General features: G+C 40.5%; 1 protein-coding gene across 7 annotated transcripts in view; it reads left to right on the top strand.

Moving 5' to 3' along the window:
- Nucleotides 1–19,414, top strand: part of EVI5L (ecotropic viral integration site 5 like) — a 2,636,797-nt gene that overhangs the window by 615,542 nt on the left and 2,001,841 nt on the right. For 6 of the 7 annotated variants that reach the window (XM_044084538.1, XM_044084535.1, XM_044084536.1 and 3 more), the window contains one exon: nt 1,746–1,820. The exons of the other annotated variant lie outside the window; for it this stretch is intronic. In XM_044084538.1, the coding sequence (XP_043940473.1) occupies nt 1,746–1,820 (75 nt within the window). The remainder of the gene's footprint in view (nt 1–1,745; nt 1,821–19,414) is intronic. 7 annotated transcript variants of the gene reach the window in all.

The raw sequence follows: 19,414 nt of genomic DNA, 5'->3' as shown, positions 1-19,414 counted from the left end.
GGTTGTATTGTGCCCATCAACCCGATGTCTGGCCTGTTTTCAAAAGCTGATAGTCACTGCTAGTATGTGGGATATCACCTGTAGGTACTTACAACATCAGCCATAAAAGGCTAGGATCCACACTCTTGACGGCTTCCCCATAGGTACACGCAGAAGAAGCAGACCCAACCTCCAATCATACTACCGGTTCGTCTCTGACCTTAAGGGGAACGTTGGAGGAGACAGGTACAGCAGAAGAGGATTCAGGTCTTAGCTTGCTTACCTTTCTGTTCAGACTCAGCTCAACCGAAGGACCCCCAGAACCCTCCATCTCGCCCCTAGCCAGATGTTTGAGTCTCTGATTTTCACGATAAAGTTTTAAGCCTGAAAGATGGCTATGCAAAGTCTTGGGTACAAAGGCCTGGCAAATGGAACAGGAACGGTGATTGTGACTAGGCCTCAAACAAAACAGACAAAGCTCGTGACTATCTTTATGTGGAATCTGTCTTCCACATCTACACTTGCCCTTCCTGGATAGCAGGAAAATGGCAAACAGCCGTAGCAAAAAAGTAAATCCCCAATGGGATACATATCTGAAGCTGGAAACGGAGGGAAGGAATCCAATAGTACACCGTATGTAGGAGTCGACCTTTCCGAGTACCAGCAAAAAAGTTTTGAGGATGGTACGTGCGGACATCCCTTTTATGGCTGAGATTGTCAGTACCTATGTGCGATACCCATGTACTGACAGTGGCTATAAGCTTTTGTATACAGGACAGACGTCGGGTTGATGTGCGGAATACAACCCATATGTAAAGAATACTGCATCATAGAAGAAAGGGACATCTGTGGTTATGGCAAGATTTTACCCAACTATTCTTTACTTTTTCTTGATGGTCTTCTAAATGGTTGACTAACTGTATTGTGTTCTGGCCTCTGACATATTTCCAGTATAGGAGGCTGGGTCTCTCTTAGTGAGACTACCACTTTTAGTGCCCTTTTCAAGAGTATGTCTGCAGTGGGCATTGGTAATCCTTCTTAATTTTACATTTTAAAAGGTAGTACATCTACACTCCAGATGCTAAGTATCATTTGACAAGGCTTCCTTTCAGGGTGTCTCCTATGTACTTTCTTGCATCACTTGTTTGCTTCCCCCTAAAAAGACTGATGACCTGCTTGAGGAATTTGTTACTGTGGTCAGTACTCACTTCAGATGTTCTCAAAAACTAAGGTAGTACTCATACTTGAGTCCTTATTGTATCCATGAGTCTTTAAGATGGACAGTTGAAGTAGATCTTGTTTTGCCTACTTTCTGTGTCATTTTGAGCTCAGCTCTTTTATGACTTTGTACCTCTATTCAGGGTCAGAAGGTACATAATTTACATATGAAGGTCTGCATTGTAGTAAATCTTTTCATTAAGTATTTGCTTAATTAAAACAAAGTCTTCAGCCTAAAGTGGGATGAAGAAATAGGGGGTTAGGGAAGTTAATATGTTTTGTAACTGAACTGCAGGGTATTTTGCCATGGGTCATAGTAACATGACTGTGTAGACATGAGTGCTGAGAATTTTTAGTGGTTTCAAAACAACAGAAAGAACTCCTAGTGGTAAGAATACTATGCCTCATGAAGGTCTAGTGGTATAGTGACTTTATACTGAAAGTAGTGTGAGTTGAGGAAGAGGATTTATAGAAAAAAGACTTGTTCTCCAAAGCCATCATTTTTCCATGATGGGTACTCTTTAACAGAGCTACTTATGTTTCCACAGGCTTACTCTCTTGTTGATCGGGAGGTTGGATATTGCCAAGGCAGTGCATTCATTGTTGGATTATTGCTGATGCAGGTAGGTGCGTCGTTCATATCTAAAAAAACATAAAATTGTATCCAGACTGAAAATTAAAAAAGTGGGGATGTTTAATCAATTTTTGGGGTCATAGATTCATAGGTGGATACTAGGATAATCCTCAAAGGTGCCTTTCTAAGCCTAGCCATGCATCCGAAATGTATCCAACAACTTTCAGTGCTTTAAAGGTTCTTTTAATGGGTACATGTAGGCAAGGGCTTGGGAAGTCAAAACACTTACAGGCTGCCCCTGTCCATTAGAGATGTAGGGGTGATTGTTTATATTAAGACACACGTGAATAAGCAGTAGCAAACCCCGCCCCTGGTGTGATGTGGAAGCACTTTTATGCTGTCAGACCAATTTTTAAGTTGTTCTTAAGAAAATTACATTTAGAAAAACAAACATTGCAATGCCCATCTGGGGGCTTATGCCCCCGCACCCTCCAAAAGGACTGCAAAACTTTGTTTTTTCCCCCCTCCTGGAAGAAAGTCATTTTGAGGGGGTGCAGCCATTCTAAAGGGGGCACAATATTTGTCAGCATGAAAGAAGATGATCAACAGACCACGCTGCTTTTCCAGGGATGGTCTACACCTCTCCTGTCTAGGCTGTCGAGTATTAGCTAAAACACTGTCCTTCCCAGAGTGCCTTTTTTGGGCAATGGCAAACTGAAAGAGCTTTCGACATAGCAAATCAGAACCAAGAAAATCTAAAGGTGTTACTGCTCAATGCTGGACTCTAAATAAAAAATTCTACTCCCTAGAAGCTCTCTTCACCCTAGAGAATGCTTGCATCTGTGCGGTCACTGAGACATGGTTTAAAGCCACACTGAGAGTACATCAACAATGCAAGGTTGTAATGCCTTCCACACATTTAGACCAGCTACTACACAGACAGGGGCTAAAGGTGGAGGTGTATTGATTTACATCAAAAATAAGTATACCTCAAGACTGGATGATGCACTTCAGCTTTTCCACGTTCAAATCGCCATAGGCAAAATCCTATACAGTCACCAGTCTACACTTGCCATGTATTTAAACTTATTGGACACACTCAGCATGCAACGCAATACCATACTCGTGTGAATTTAGTTACCCAACTATTAAGTGGGAATCATACTACACCAAATTTACAGGCACAGAGATGCCTGGATTTTGTAACGATAAACTCCTCAGACTAGATTGTCAACACACCACCAAGGGGTGCAACTATACTGGATCTGGCCCTCACTAATATGGGAGAGTGCTGCACACCCTCTATGTAATGTCTTCTCTGGTAAGGTCACACCATAAAATGGTATCCTTTGAAGTAAAAATAAAACCTGGAACCTCAGCTAACCCTGGAATATTCAGGAACTACTCTTAAGGCTTACCTTCTACTATTAAGTGATAACCTGGCAAAATTTCATGCCCCCATAACCCTGAGGACACTGCTGCCTACTCAGAACTGTTCACTGAAACCCTATATGAGCATGTTAATAGCTGCATAGTGGCAGCTGTTCCCACCAGGAAAAAGTACAGAACTAACTCAAAAAACAAACCACCCTGGTGGAATCACAACATCAGTACGCTATGTAACAGAAGGAAGAAAATCATAGTAAAACTTAAGCGGTACAGTACCCAGCAGGATAAAAACACTCTCATCAAATTCAACAAACGACTCAAGAGGACAAATAAAGTCTACTAAAGCCAAAGTTGAGGTAAATTTGGCCTTCCAGGCCAAGGATAGCCTCAAGGCATTCTTTAGCTATGTTTGCAACCTCAAAGGTAGTGCACAGTTCTATGCAGAGCTCATTGTAAGTGGAGCCACCTATACTGAGCCAGAAGATATAGCAAACCTACTGGCCGACAAATTAAGCTGCAACTTTATCCCTCTCCCCCATCAACCTTCCCTCAGGAAATACTGTTAAATATAACTCCCCCTGCTGTCACTAGGGAACAATTCTTCAATGTTCTGCCTAAGGCCAAGAACACTGCATCAGTGGGCCCAGACTGTATCCCAGGATGACTTCTAAATAACATGAAACATGACCAATCAGGCTGTCTGGAATTGTTATTTAACTGTAGCCTCCAAACAGGCTTTGTGCCTCATGAATGGAGAACAGCAACAGTCATCCATCTTTACAAAGGTGGGCCATATACAGACCCTGGAAACTACAGACCCATAATTCTCATTAGTCTAGTATGCAAATCCATGGAAATGATCAATAATGACATAGGAAATCTCCAGACACTGGACCCAACCAAATTTAGTTTCATCAAGTGCAGGTCATGCCTATTCAACCAGGTGGACTACTTTGATAAGGTCACAAAAGCAATGGATGAGGGCAGAATGGTTCACACTGCCTACCTTGACCTGACCAAGGCATTTGAAACAATCTTCCACTCAGGCATTGTTGACAAAATTAAGAGCTTAGGTAGAAACCCTTATGTCACCCGGTGGATAGTCAGCTGACTCAACAGACAGGACCCAGGAAGTTAGAATTGGGAAGTCCACTTCTACAAAGAGGACAGTCACGAGTGGAGTCTCTCAGGGATTGGTCCTTTGACTGCTCCTTTTTGGCAGTTACTTCTCTGAAGTGAAGGCTGATGTCACTGGCCTCTGGCTGACAAAATTTGCAGATGATTGCAAATTAGGAGCTGTCATTGAATCACCCACCAACACAAATACTCTTCAGGAAGGCCTGGCACAGACAAACAACTGATGGCCAGATCCATGGGCTAGAATTAAATGCCAAGAAATCTGTAATAGTATCCGTCAGTAAGTTAGCCACCCCTGGTAACTATTATATTGACAACATACCTCTTAAGAGTTGAGTCAGTAGTTAGGGACTTGGCAGGACAGTAATCTAGCCTTTGACCATCACATCTCTACAGTAGTGAGGAAATCGTTCTATGTTGTGTAACGTATAAACAACGCTATGGCATCTAGGTCCAAGGAGGTCATTGTGCCACTGTATTCGGCATTCATCAGATCTATCATGGAGTACATTGCTCCCTTTGGTATGTAACTGACAAGGCATATCCAACAATTGGGATGTCCACAGAGGTTACTCACTAAAAGAATGCAAAGTGAAAGTAAGATGTTCTATGCAGAGCACCTCAAGGCCCTATTCCTGTATATTGTCTCCTACAGGCTGTTGAGGGGGAGATCTATGCCTGACATACAATCATTTTCAGACTCCACTCTGATGGACCTCCTGCATATCCTTAAACAAACAGCACCAGAATTACCTGTTCTAAAAACTTAAACCTTACCTGTGATATAAATAGGACCTGCTGGAGAGACAGGTATGTATCCCAGACACTAACCCTTCTTTGGAACAGGCTCCCCATCCATGTGAAGCAGAGTTCCTCCCTAAACCAATTCAAGCATAACTTGGACAGTTGGATGGGGTACAGGAAATTCATCCCTGGTTTGGCAGCTATGTTTCTTATGGTCACATGCAGCCTGTAAATGGTGCATCTCCCAGGCCCTTGCCTGTAAATATGTCACCTCCCAAGCCCCTGCTTACACTTATCAAGGGTATCAAAACTTATTAGAGGTTTGAGATGCATGGTAAGGCTTAAAAAGGCCCTTGCGGTCATTAGCCTAGTAAACACCTATAAGGCACATAGAACTGTAGATGGGGTAGCCCCTTTGCTGGATGTGCAAAGCATCTTTTACTGACATTATGTTTACAGTGCCCGACATTACAGTTTTATATTGTAATCTTAAGCTGTTTAATGTTTAAAAATTTACGTAATTGGAACAGCAATTTAGAAACATGCAAAACACTTAACTGACAACTCCATCAGACGTCTAGTAAGTAGGCTCCACCTCCAACTGTGCAAAGTAAAGTGGTGTATCCTAATATAAACAGTCACCCAGAGGTGTGCCATACTAATGGTGAATTTCCTGTTTCTCATTCTTTGGTCGAGGTTATGCTTGAAGAGAGACTAGTGTAATTAAGAATGTTGTGTAGTTCTATCTCACCTTCATTCTTACTCTTGGGATCGGAGCCGTACCTCGGCTCCGACTCGGCCATACTCTAGCTCGAAAACTTCTGGTTGGCTCGTGGCTAGGAGGTATCCCATGATGCATCACTAACGCAACTCAGATCTCGTTTGCCGCTCATTCAGCTCAGGCGTGATTCTTCTTGGCTGTGGCTAAGTGAACATTTTCAGTATCTTTGACTAGTTTATTGTTGGCTATAACCAATTTGTTTGATAGTTTAGTGTGTTTTTTGCAGTCCGTGTCTGTTTAGACTATTTTGCTGCTTCGTTACTGTGTGTACTGTTTGTACGTTGATTGGCCATTCTTCCGTTGGCCTATTGTATCCCCGCATCTCTTCTCTTGTGCTGCTTGTTTCTGTTATTTTTTCCTTCCCTTTGGGCTTGGCCCATTTAAGTTAGAGGACCTAGTCCTCTGTTCTGTTTTTTGTCTCTTCCTGGGCTAGGCCCATTTAAATTATATTACCTAGTCCTCGGTTCTTTTGTTTGTCTCTCCCTGGGCTAGGCCCATTTAAATTAGAAGGCCTAATCCTCGGTTTATCTCCTTTTTCTCCTCTTAGGGCTAGGCCCATTTAAGTTAGAGGACTTAGTCCTCTGTCTGCCTATTTGTCTGTACAGTGCTGTTCTGTCTGCTTGAATAAAGTTGTTCTGCTTTGTCTTACTGGTTATTGCAATATGACCAAAGATACTAAGGACCACAAGCCTTCGGGCTTCAAAAAGTGTACTAAATGTGCCCAGAAAATGTCCTTAACGGATTGGCACAATTTGTGTGTGTATTGTTTGGGGGCTATTCACCTCTAAGAGTCTTACCTGTTTTGTCATGCATTTAGTCCCCGTGCTCTTCAGGAGAGGAAGAACAAACTTATTTTGAAAAGACTACTGAAATATTCCTTTAAGGAGGAATTGACACCTTCATCCTTCAGCTCTAAATCTCCTTCCTCTTCCAAGAAAGACAAACCAAAAGCTACAAAAAGGCGGTCTCCCACCCATTCTGTGTCATCGGAGCCATCAGACAAAGTTACCAAAGTGACTACATCCTCTTCGGCTCCACTGGTCTCGGTGCCAACAGAGGTTTCCATTGTGGATCCATCAGTTTTGGCTCCAGGAGCTTTGGAGCTGATAACTGATTCTGCATCTTGGAGCTGGTCAGCTGAACTCTGACCAGTTTCCCCGACTCTTAGGTCACCTATATTCCAGCGATCTAGGTCCCCCACTCTTATCTTCCAGGTCCTCTAGGAGCCTTTCTGATGAGGACATCGAGAGAGTGGTGTGTAGACTGCTTCAGACTTCGGCGCTGGCAAATTTACTTTCGGCTCCGTTCCATTCGGCTCTGGAACCTAATGTGTCCTCACACCCTGTCGATGTTCCTCCTCCGAGCTTCTCTGAGCCTTTGGAGCCAGAGTTGTCGGTGCCTCGGGTTGTGGAAAGGTAGATTCCAGCTACCTCAGTTGGTCTCTCGTTCTGATATCCGCTCAAACCTTTTCGATGCCATCTGTGGGGTCTAGAATCCTCAGTTCTCCCGTCGGGCCGGGCCCGAGGGGGATGCTTCGAATCGAACTTCGGTTCTGAACCTACCTGTAGGTGTTTCGGCACGAGTGAGCTTGAACCCCATATCTGCCTCGGAGCCCATCTCCTCTGCGCCTAGGACTGCCTCTGCATCTTCAGAGTGGAAGGCATCCTCGGAGTTGGGAGGATCGGCCTCTGAGTTAATGAGGATTGTGCTGTCCAGGTCTTCAGTTTCAATCACAGGTACCGACACTCTTCCCCCTAAAGCTTCAGTTTCAGCTCCCTCTCTCTCCCAACACAGCAGAGATTCGCAGCCACAGGAAACCTCCATGAGTGGTCCCCAGTCTTCTGAGGTCTCCCCAGAATACCTTTCTGAGGAAACACCTAGGAAGAAAACTTGTAAGAGGAAACATGTCGACTCCCCTGATGAGTCTATTACATCAGACGTTGACCTTGAGGAGTCAGAATGGTCCCCCAAGTTGTCCTCTGATGATATCTCATTCGCAGATATCCTTGAGATCCTGAAACAGGGAAGTGGCTGGCCCACCACAGCCCCTTCTGATGAGGAGTCAGTGTACCTGAAGGCTTTCAGGAATTGACCCTCCACCTCTTGGGTGTCTCCACCTTTTGACGAGCTACTGGATCTAGTGAGTCAAAAGGTGTGGGATTCTCCTGATTATGTGTAACCGGTTCCTAGAAGACCAAATACATTTTTGTCAGCACCCTAGGACAAACACTTTCTTACTAAGGGCGTTTCAGTAGATGCCATGGTGGTGGCAGCAGCCACCAAAAAGGAACTTGCCGAAACTTCCTCCACTGTCCATCCACCGAACAAGGAGTCTCGAATGATGGATAGGTACGGGAAGCGTGTCTTTTCTTAAGTGGCTTTTACACTTAGATCGCTGAACTACCTGTCTCATTTTATAAGGCTCCAGGGAGATCTCCTAAAAGAGCTGGGAGATACTCTGCAGGATAATGTAGCTGATGTTGGTATCTCAGAAGGTTAACGCACAGATGTCTATCCTAAATTCTGTTGTGAACTGCTCCATGAGGCTGATATCTTACACAGCTGATGGAGCGAGTAGGGCAGCGGGTTCAGGAGTCTCTCTTAGGAGACACTCCTGGATGCGTTTGTGTAACTTTGCAGAGGCCTTTAAGTCTACGTTTACCAACACCCCTTTTGACAGATCCTCATTGTTTGGAACCAAGGTAAAGGACACACTCACCAGGTGTGAGCAGGAAGGAAAAACACTGTCTGCTGTGGGAGTCTGTTTTTCCGTTCCTTCTAGACCCTATCTCAAAGGGCAGAAGGGTGGCAAAATGTGGTGCAAAAAGTCACAGAGGTTTTTTCAGGACGCACAAGGTGATTCCTTTTCCAGAGGCAGAGGAGGAAAAAATAATGGTAGACGCTGCCTTAGGGGTAGAGGAGACTCGAAGAGCCAGGGAGACCATGATTCCTTTCGTGGTCATCCCTATCAGCACTCCTGAAAGAAGGCCCTACTGTACATCTCTGGAGCCAGTCGGGGGTTGTATTTCTTTATACCCAGAAGCCTGGCACGATATCAGTCAAGACAAGTGGGTATTAAAGATAATTACCAGAGGTTACCATATTCCCTTCACTTCTCCACCCTCTCAGACCAGACGAATCCCAGATGTGCCACCCAATCACAGGGATTCAGCAACTCTAGAAATCCAAAAGTTGCTCGTAAAGAAAGTCATCCAACCTGTCCCCGCAGACCAAGTAGGATTAGGGACTTACTCCAGATTCTTTTTGGTGACAAAAAGAACAGGGGACTTGAGACCCATCTTGGATCTCAGCAAATTGAACGAATCTGTACAGAAGTCCAAGTTCCGAATGGTCACCTTACAGTCGATACTCCCGTTGTTAGGGAAAGACATTTGGATGTGCTCCATAGACCTCCAAGATGCATACTACCATATCAAAATGGGCAGGGCATCAAGGAGACACTTACGCTTCCGGCTGAGAGCCAGTTGTTATCAGTTGCGCTTTACATATACAGTAGATATAAAAAGTGTACACATCCCTGTTAAAATGCCAGGTTTTTGGATATAAAAAAATGAGACCACAATAAATCATTTCAAAACTTTTCCCACCTTTAGTGTGACCTATAACCTGTACAATTCAGTTGAAAAACAAATTTGTTAGGGGAAAAAATATGAAAAATAAAAAAGCTGGTTGCATAAGTGTGCACACCTATCAACTTATACTTTGTTGAAGCACCTTTTGATTTAATTACAACATTCAGTCTTCTTGGGTAGGAGTCTATCAGCATGGCACATCTTGACTTGGCAATATTTACCCACTCTTCCTTGCAAAAGCACTCCAAGTCTGTCAGATTGCGAGGGCATCTCTTGTGCACAGCCCTCTTCAGGTCACCCCCACAGATTTTCTATTGGATTTAGGTTTGGGCTCTGGCTGGGCCATTCCAAAACTTCATTTTTCTTCTGGTGAAGCCATTCTTTTGTTCATTTAAATGTATGCTTGGGGTCATTGTCATGTTGAAAGGTGAAATTCCTCTTCATCATTCTAGCAGACGCCTGTAGGTTTTGGGCCAAAAGTGACTGCTATTTGGAACTGTTCATAATTCTCTCTACCCTGACTAAAGCCCCAGTTCCACCTGAAGAAAAGCAACCCCAAAAACGATGCTGCCACCAACATGCTTCACCATGGGGATGGTGTTCTTTTGGTGATGCAAAGTGTTGTCTTTGCACCAAACGTACCTTTTGGAATTGTGGCCAAAAAGTTCAACCTTGGTCTCATCAGACCATAACATATTTTCCCATATACTTTTGGGAGTCTTGATGTGTTGTTTTGCAAGTTTTAGCTGGGCCTGGATGTTTTTCTGTATAAGAAAAGGCTTCACCTCTTGTAACCCTACCCCATAGTCCAGACATATGAAGAATATGAGAGATTGTTGTCAGATGCAGTACACAACCAATACTTGCCAAAAATTCCTGCAACTCCTTCAGAGTTGCTGTAGGTCTCTTGGCAGCCTCCCTGACCAGTTTTCATCTCATCTTTTCATCAGTTTTGGTGGGACGTCCAGTTTTTTGCAACATCACTGTTGTCCCATATTTATTTATGCAACCAGCGTATTGTACATTTTTTATTTTTTATATTTTTTACCGTAACAGATTTGTTTTTAAATTGAATTGTACAGGTTATAGGTCACATTAAAGGTGGGAAAGGTTCGAAATGAATTAATGTGGTCTCATTTTTTTATATCACAAAAACCTGGCATTTTTAACAGGGGTGTGCACACTTTTTATATCCACTGTATATATATATATATATATGTGTGTGTGTGTGTGTGTGTGTATATATATATATATATATATATATATATATATATATATATATATATATATATATATATGGGTCTGCTTTATTTCCTGAAAAGCCAGTGTACCGATCGAATCATGAATTAGGTAAGTATTCACAGGACAAGTGAATACTTGACCAAAACAGCAGTAAGTAACAGTGCACCACCTAAAACACGCCTAGGTAGGAAGCTATGCCCCCCCCACCCCCCAGCTATATATACCAATTCCGGGAGTGCACTACAGTGGAGAAACTGCATAATCCCTCCATTGGACAAGTATTCACTTGCCCTGAGAATACTTGATTTTTGATTCCGTGTTTTGTGATTTTTGATCCTTTTGAGTAATTACAGCATTCAGTCTTTTTGGGTATACACCTGCTAGTTAAAGAGACTCTAATTAACCCCAAATAAAGTTCAGCTATCCTAGTAGGATTTTCCTGACATGTACTCATTTGCCTGCTACAGCAAAAGCCATGGTTTGCAGAGAGCTTACAAAGCATTAAAGGGATCTCATTGTTGAACGATATCAGTCAGGAGAAGGGTACAAAAAAATTTCCACAACATTGGATATACCATGGAACACAGTGAAGACAGTCATCAAAAAGTGGAGAAAATATGTGACAGCAGTGATGTTGCAAAAAACTGGGCGTCCCTCCAAAATTGATGAAGAGACGAGACGAAAACTGGTCAGGGAGGCTGCCAAGAGACCTACAGCAACACTAAAGGAGCTGCAGGAATTTCTGGCAAGTGCTGGTTGTGTCCTACTTTTGACAATCTCCCATATTCTCCATATGTCTGGGCTGTGGGGTAGGGTTGCAAGATGGAAGCCTTTTCTTGCACAGAAAAACATCCAGGCCTAGCTAAAATTTGCAAATCAATACATCGAGTCTCCCAAAAGCATGTGGGAAAATGTGTTATGGTCTGATGAGACCAAGGTTGAACTTTTTGGCCACAATTCCAAAAGGGATACGTTTGGCGCAAAAACAACACTTCGCATCACCAAAAGCAGACCATCCCCACAGTGAAGCATGGTGGTGGTAGTACCATGCTTTGGGGTTGCTTTTCTTCAGCTGGAATTGAGGCTTTAGTCAAGGTGGGAGGAATTATGAACAGTTCCAGATACCAGTCACTTTTGGCCCAAAACCTTCAGGCGTCTGCTAGAAAGCTGAAGATGAAGAGGAATTTTACCTTTCAACATGACAATGACCCCAAGCATACATCCAAATCAGCAAAAGAATGGCTTCACCAGAAGAAAATTAAAGTTTTGGACTGGCTCAGCCAGAGCCCAGAATTAAATCCAGTAGAAAATCTGTGGGGTGACCTGAAGAGGGCTGTGCACAAGAGTTGCCCTTGCAATCTGAAAGATTTGAAGTGCTTTTGCAAGGAGGAGTGTGCAAATATTACAAGTAAAACCAGCTGCAAAACACAAACTCAAAAGAGAAAACCAGTTTAATAAAAAGCAGAGCTTTCGGGCGTAACCCTTCTTCAATACTAATACATTCAAACACTAAACTCTAGAAGCTTAAATACAGGTCTAAAATCACATGACCAGCAGCCAAATGAAATCATGTGACAGAAAACAAATTAAAAATTAAAGACATATACATATAAATATATTAAAAGATGTGTAGATACACAGTATAAAATATTTACTTTACAATATTACGTAGCTTAACTAACACAGGTTTTAAACTGACAGTGCTATTTAAACCAGGATGAGTGTCGGCAGCTAATCTCAATATCCATTCAAATTCTTTGAGCTCAAGGCGGTTGTTGACATCACCACCTCTTTCATTTGGACATAGAGCATCAATCACTCTAAACTTAAATGTATGTGTTTCACCACATGTCACATGATTTCATTTGGTTGCTGGTCATGTGATTTTAGACCTGTATTTAAGCTTCTAGAGTTTAGTGTTTGAATGTATTAGTATTGAAGAAGGGTTACGCCCGAAAGCTCTGCTTTTTATTAAACTGGTTTTCTCTGCAAGTTTTCTCTTTTGAGTGTGCAAATATTGCCAAGTCAAGATGTGCCTTGCTGATAGACTCCTACCCAAAGAGAGTGAATGTTGTAATTAAATCAAAAGGTGCTTCAACAAAGTATTAGTTTAAGGGTGTGCACTCATTTTTTGTTGGAAAAACTGATGGGCGCCTTAAGGATAGGCTAAGGGAACATGTCTGTAATATCAGAAATAATATCTGCACTAATGCCTTGGCCAAGCATGTTGTCTTCATGGATCTTCACACTCTTTTAAATGTATGGTGATACAGCTTATTAGTCCCAGTGAGCGAAGAGGTGATCTGGTGAATAGGAGTGTGACAGCAGAAAGTAAATGGATTATTAGGTTAAGGGGTGGACTGTGGCAAGGGACTTAAAAAAGTTCTCCTGAAACTGATTTTAGTTGCTAGGTGTTTTAAGTAAATTATCTTTATGTACTAAATTATCTTTATGTCCAGTAATGCTTTTATTTGTCTGTAATGTTAGGTTTTTTTTTATTTTTGCTGGTTACTTGTTTTTGAATTATTGCTTCTGGATAGCTTATACTGACTATTTCTTTAAAAGCTGTTCATTTAATTGTGATGTAAGCTGGTGTTTTAAATGACTGTGAAGTTTTTATTGGAATGTCCTATTTAATTGTACTTATATAAATGTTGTTTTTATTGTTTTTTTATAGCCTGAAGAAGCAATGTTATAGTACAGTGAATGCGCTTACTACAATAAAGTGTCTTTTGATCTATTTATTTGGCTTTGTTTTGGTCTCACCTTTGATATGTTTTGTTACTGGGATTTGTTTTTCTTGGTGTGAACATTCATCTGAACTCCTGGATTTTCTAGCATGTGTTTTTTTTTATGTTGAATATTTTCAATGATTTGTGATTCAGTGAAATTTGCATCAGTCAAATGGGTTTTCAGTCAATTGGGCTTTCAGTCAATTAGTCTTCCTTCAAATTCTTTTAAAACATTTCATTTTCAGTCAAGTACTATTCATATGTATTATATATGTACTCGACAGCTGTCTAGTTGATAGCAGATTGTCGACTAATCAGGTACACCCATATTGATATAGATATATATCTCTATCTTTCTATCTATCTGTCTGTAGATAGTTAGAGATGCATGTATGTGGATTCTATTTAACCCATTGACATGTTGGCTTGTCAAACTGCAAAAAAGCCATTACAACTGATCGAAAATCAGCTGATCAAGTGTACTGGCTTTTCTGCTGTGCGAGATCAAAGTACACTGTGGATTGGAGAATTTACCCTTCTTCTCCACTGTAGTGTGATCTCGGAGTTGGTATATATAATTAGAAGGGGGTGTTGGGGGCCTGCAGAAAAACAGTAGATTTCTTTTTTGTTCGGTAATGTCTGATTTGATGTATCAACTGTTTTACTGTTTCTGATTCTAACAGATTTCAGTGTGTGACAGGTGTTCAGTGCTTGGATAATTCATCTGTTTGTCATACACTTGTATATCCCCTGTTTTATCTGTTGTGTACATAAATTGTAAAATGAAGATGTACATTATTTTGTTTTTCTTTGTACTGTTAATTTCTGTGTTACTTTTGTCTGGGCTGATACTGAAATACTTCAGGTGTGGTTAGTGATCTACTGGTGCACAAATTCAGATTAAATAGTTGGAAAAAACATTGAATTTTGAGAACGCCCTTTTTTATGAATTAACTTTGGGTTTTTGTTCCACCATAGAACTTGTCTGTTACTGGTGTTCAGATTGCTTTTTTAAACCTTGATTTTCATATATTTAATTGCAATATTGCATATATGATAGATATTGAAGTAAATGCTTGCAGGTTTAGGAGCATTAAGGCCCAATGGCAATCATTCAGTGTTTTGCACATTTCCCCATAGTTATTGTCTGTGAAATATTTAAAGATTTTACTTATGATACTAGACATCAAGACCTTGAATAGAAAAAACTTAATGACGTGATTGGGATTTCCAAAAGGTAAATCTGCTCAATTATCTGAGACAATATGATATTCACTGCTTGCTACTACTACTTGAACTGAATTTACCTGTAGCTGCTATATAAAACACATTGTTACAGCTGTTGCATTGAATAACTTCTAAATAAGGTTCCTTTTAGTGAGAGGCTGAGGTATCAATACCCCAGTCTGTATTTGGCTAATGAAGATGTTCAGTGTGATAGATGTTATGTCACAAGTAATGGTAATGTAGACTGTCCATAAAATCACAATCCTGGATGACATTTAAACTTGGTATTCACTAACTTGATGTTAATCTTAAATGATCTATACTGGTTAAATTCAGAATATCTAAACATATTATAGGGGGGACTTGCAGGGGTGCTATGGTTACAAGTCCCCATTAGTGGAACTGAGGGCCATAATGAAGCCATAGCAGCAGTAAGCGGGCAGACAATTGAGTGTCTAGTCATGACATAGGTGGAGCTTCTTTGTACTGGAACTGTTGCACTCTCACTTTTGTAACATCAGCCTGCATGACATTGAGGAGGTAGGACTTAAAGGAAAAAAGCTTAGTTCATGCAGCATATATTGCACTGCTTGCAGCTCAGCTTTGTGTTGCCTTCCACAAAGTCACATTCTGGTTTACCCAGTCTGATAGACAGCCCATCAGTGGGGAGGGGGTGGATTTGCCCTAGTGCCACCATTCACTTCCCCTTCCCAAAGGTGGAAGCAGTTGGATGAGGGAATGCAGCATCAGGGTACAAAAAGAAAAATATATCTATATCTTTTGCTTGTTATGGTGGGATATGTGTGTTATGTATTACTGTAACTGCTTCAACTTTCTGTGTAGTTGTGATCTCTTCAGTATGAAATTTTCCATTTTTTTCTTGGCATCTGTTTTTCCAGTGCCTTTTTTGAGATTATTGACGTCTGCAGCTATGAACCTTTCTACAATAACTGTTTTATAGTCAGGCTGTGATAGCTGCTCCACTGCATTGTCTTGTAATCTTTCCCTAGCACAAGCTCCTTATTTCCATCATTTGAAGTGGGATGCCTGCATGTTACTGGATTCTGTCACTTTTTAGAAATGACCCACAGCCTGTCCTTTTTCCCAGAGCACAGAGGTCTTATTTTATTTGTATTTGTCCTTTGTTAACCAAATTAGTCCCACTAGTCTAGTAGCTTCTTTTCAGGGAAGACCCAAGTTTGCATTTATACTGACTGTGGATATTTGGCTTGGGCAGCAGAGAACTTCCCCCTACTCTTTGGAGCTGCTAGCAGCTACTACAGATATGGTAATCCAAGATGGAGACGAGTAAAACTAGTAGAGTCAGTGAAGCAGGTGATAGGTTTGTGACAGAAAAAGAGATTGAAAAGATGATTGTACACAAATACAGGATGGAGATTTAACAGCACCATATTAGTGAAAATGATTGATAAGGATGAACAGCCTGAAGGAGAAGAGGCTACTTGGAGTGAGATGATGTTCTACAGGAACAAGTAACTGAGGAATCACAGAAAATCCTTGCAGGAGTTGAAGAGAAATTGGAGTTATACCAGGCCGATTGATTAGTTGGTCCTCAATGTTTTTTCTTTAAAACAGTGCTTTTTGTTCAGTAGTAACAAATGTACATATGTAGATACAGTGAGCCAAACAAAAGCAAGGAAAATAAATGGTGAATGAAAATGGCCAAAACCTTACAGGTATATCATTGATAATAAGAATCCATCCAGTGGTTAGATTCATTAGGAAAGCTAATGCTGTTATAAGTATATATGAAATTAGGAACAAGATTAATTTACTGGTAGGATTTACTGTTAAAGACATAAGGACATTCATATGTTTAGGACTTGAAAGTTTATGTAAAGTAACATTTGGAAGTTTTTTTTTTTTAAGTAACATTTTATTTGTGAATTTGACAAACTAATTGTAGTGTTACCATGGAAAAAATATTTATTGGTATTAATACTGGAAAGAAAGCTAACTATACAGTTCAGGACTTGAATGACTATGAGTTAAAAGCATTTTTTATTTCTGTATGCAAAGTGCATGATTAATAATGTGGTGATAGAAATATGTGTGGACATGAGTGGGAAATGTGGGTCACAATGCATGTTAACAAGTGAAAGATTGTATATACTGTATTGATAAATGGGAAAATAGGTTTTGTTACCTATTGGGCTCCACCAAAAGCATGTTATTTTTGTGTAACTATCTTAAAAAATATGTGGGTAGTATGGGGAGATGGGACATACTACAAAAACTGTAAGTCATTGTGTAGGAAATGTAAGGAGGTCAGACACTTTGGTTTTATTGTCCTGTACTGGAGTGGGAAAGGTAGAAGATGAAGAAAACATAGCAGAAAGAAATGTAGATGAATGTGTTATAACAGAAGTGACTGAAAAACTTGAAGCAGGCAGTGACAATATGATAAAAAAGTACTAACTGAAGAAGTAGATAGAAATTACGTAGTAATTCAAGATACTGAGTTTCACATACAAGAGCATGACAAGTGTACTTCAGTATAAAGTGAAGAAGAGGGATATGGGTACAAGGGAAGAAAAAGAAATCCATGATAAGAAATTAATTGGAGAGAGACTTAAGTAAGAGAAAATTAAAAACAGGAAATACAGACATTTCAAAATAAAAAGGAAAGGGATGATACAGGAATTTTAACTTTAAATGCAAATAGTATTACAATTGAAATATGAGGTTTTATAGTGGTTGAATGTTGTAAAAACTAATGATTGTTGTGATATGTTTACTGCATACTATATTTAGTTCTCAAGAAAAGAGAACTGAGGTGGGGAGGGAAGGGAAATTATTTTGTCAGTAGACATTTTTAGGAATGGGTATCCAAGAAGGGTAGTTGCATATGATTTGAGAATGAGAAAAATTGCATAACATTGATAGTAAATTACTAATATGACAGAGCACGTTTGTTTAAAATATTAAACTGTTTGTATTATTGAATATTTCAGTAGTGATGGTGGATGACTTAAAATGTAACCAAGAAAAGATGTGAAGATGTTGAGCAGTTTGATGAGATGTAATTTAAATGTAGGAAAAATAGAAAATGACATATAAAGAGACATTTTCAAGACTGAAGTCAGTTGTGTAATATATTCTCAAGAGATGGAAGGAAATACAAGTAGGTGCTGAGATAGCAGATCTCTCAGATCATAGACCAGTTTGGGTAAGGATAGGAGAATATAGTATAGTTATTAAAAAGGGAACGGTATATGTTAAATTGAAATTAAGAGCATGTCACACAGACAAACTCTACAACTGTATATTCATAATTCACAGTCAAAGTAAACTTTATTGCCGATCAGATATACACAGCAGTGCAAGCTGAAAGAAACTGCATTGCTTTGATCTCCGTGCGAGTCATAACATTGAATGCATAGTTTGACAGTAAGACTAATGTACATACAGTTACAATTAAAATATTAACAACACAATAAATTACTACAATTGGACAGGAAGACATCAGACAATATTATACTAGTAGGTATGGCAAGACTATGACTTCACATTATGATTGCTTATTATGTTGCACTTCATCAGTTATAGTGTGATATAGTCTGATAATCATATTGCCATGTATCGTGTGGTGACTCACTCCTGACTGTTGTACATTTAGGAAGTAATAGCATAAGGAATTAGTCTAACTGTACCAGTTATTGAAGCAATTTGCCAGAGTGATTACTGCAGTGGATACTTCACAGCAAGTGGCATATTGATGTAATTATTCGCTGTCATGCCTGGCATTCAAGTTCAGTAGCCTTATGGATAGAGGGAAGAAGCTCCTGTTCAGTCTAGATGTTTTGCAGTGTAAGCTGCAATACTGCCTGCCCTTGGAAAGGCAGAAGTACATACCATGGGCAGGGTGAGTGGGATCGTTGATTATTTTCCTAGCCCTTCCCACACACTGAGTCTCATGCAGATCATCCATGGATGAGAGTGTGAGGAACCAATGACTTTTTCTGCTGCTCTCACTACCCTCAGGATAGCCTTGTGGTCAGATGCTTTGCAGTCACCATACCAAACTATGATGTTATTTGAAAGGATCCTGATATATCTCCTGAGTCCTCCTGAAGTCCGCTATTAATTATTTGGTCTTGCTTACATTTAAGGCCAGATTGTTGTTGTCGCACCAGCCTATCAGATGCTTCACTTCATCTCTGTAGGCTGTTTCCTCACTATTTCTTACAAGACCTACGACAGTGGTATCATCCGCGAACTTGATGATTTTGTTGGATTCATGCTTGGCCATTCAGTCATGCATCAACAAGGTGAACAGCAGAGGACTCAGGATGCAGCCCTGAGGGACACCAGTGCTCAGTGTAATACTGATTGAACTGTTATTTCCTACAAATACTTTTTGGGGTATGTCGATGAGAAAGTCCAGTATGCAGTTACAAAGGGGGGGTGTTGACGCCCAGCCGGATCAGCTTCGATATATGATTCTGGGGGATGACAGTGTTAAAGGCGGAACTAAAATCAGTGAACAGCATTCTGACATAGCAATTCTCATTCTCTAGATGTGCCAAGGATTCATGAAGTGCTATAGCTATTGCATCAGCCATGTAGCGGTTAGATCTATAAGCAGACTGTAATGTATCCAGCGTTGCAGTTAGACTTGAGGAGATATGATTCTTGATCAACCGCTCAAAACACTTCATTATTGTTGATGTAAGAGCAACTGGACGGTTATCATTTAGGCTTGTTGGTTGGGATTTTTTGGTTAAGGGAATGATTGTCGTATTTTTGAAGCAACTGGGTACAATGGCTAGTTGCA

This window comes from Protopterus annectens, chromosome 9.part0, assembly GCF_019279795.1.
Source record: "Protopterus annectens isolate FY-2018-M chromosome 9.part0, PAN1.0, whole genome shotgun sequence".
Taxonomy (NCBI): domain Eukaryota; kingdom Metazoa; phylum Chordata; order Ceratodontiformes; family Protopteridae; genus Protopterus; species Protopterus annectens.
Note: the sequence above shows the minus strand (reverse complement) of the source record. Positions and strands in the feature narration are given on the sequence as shown.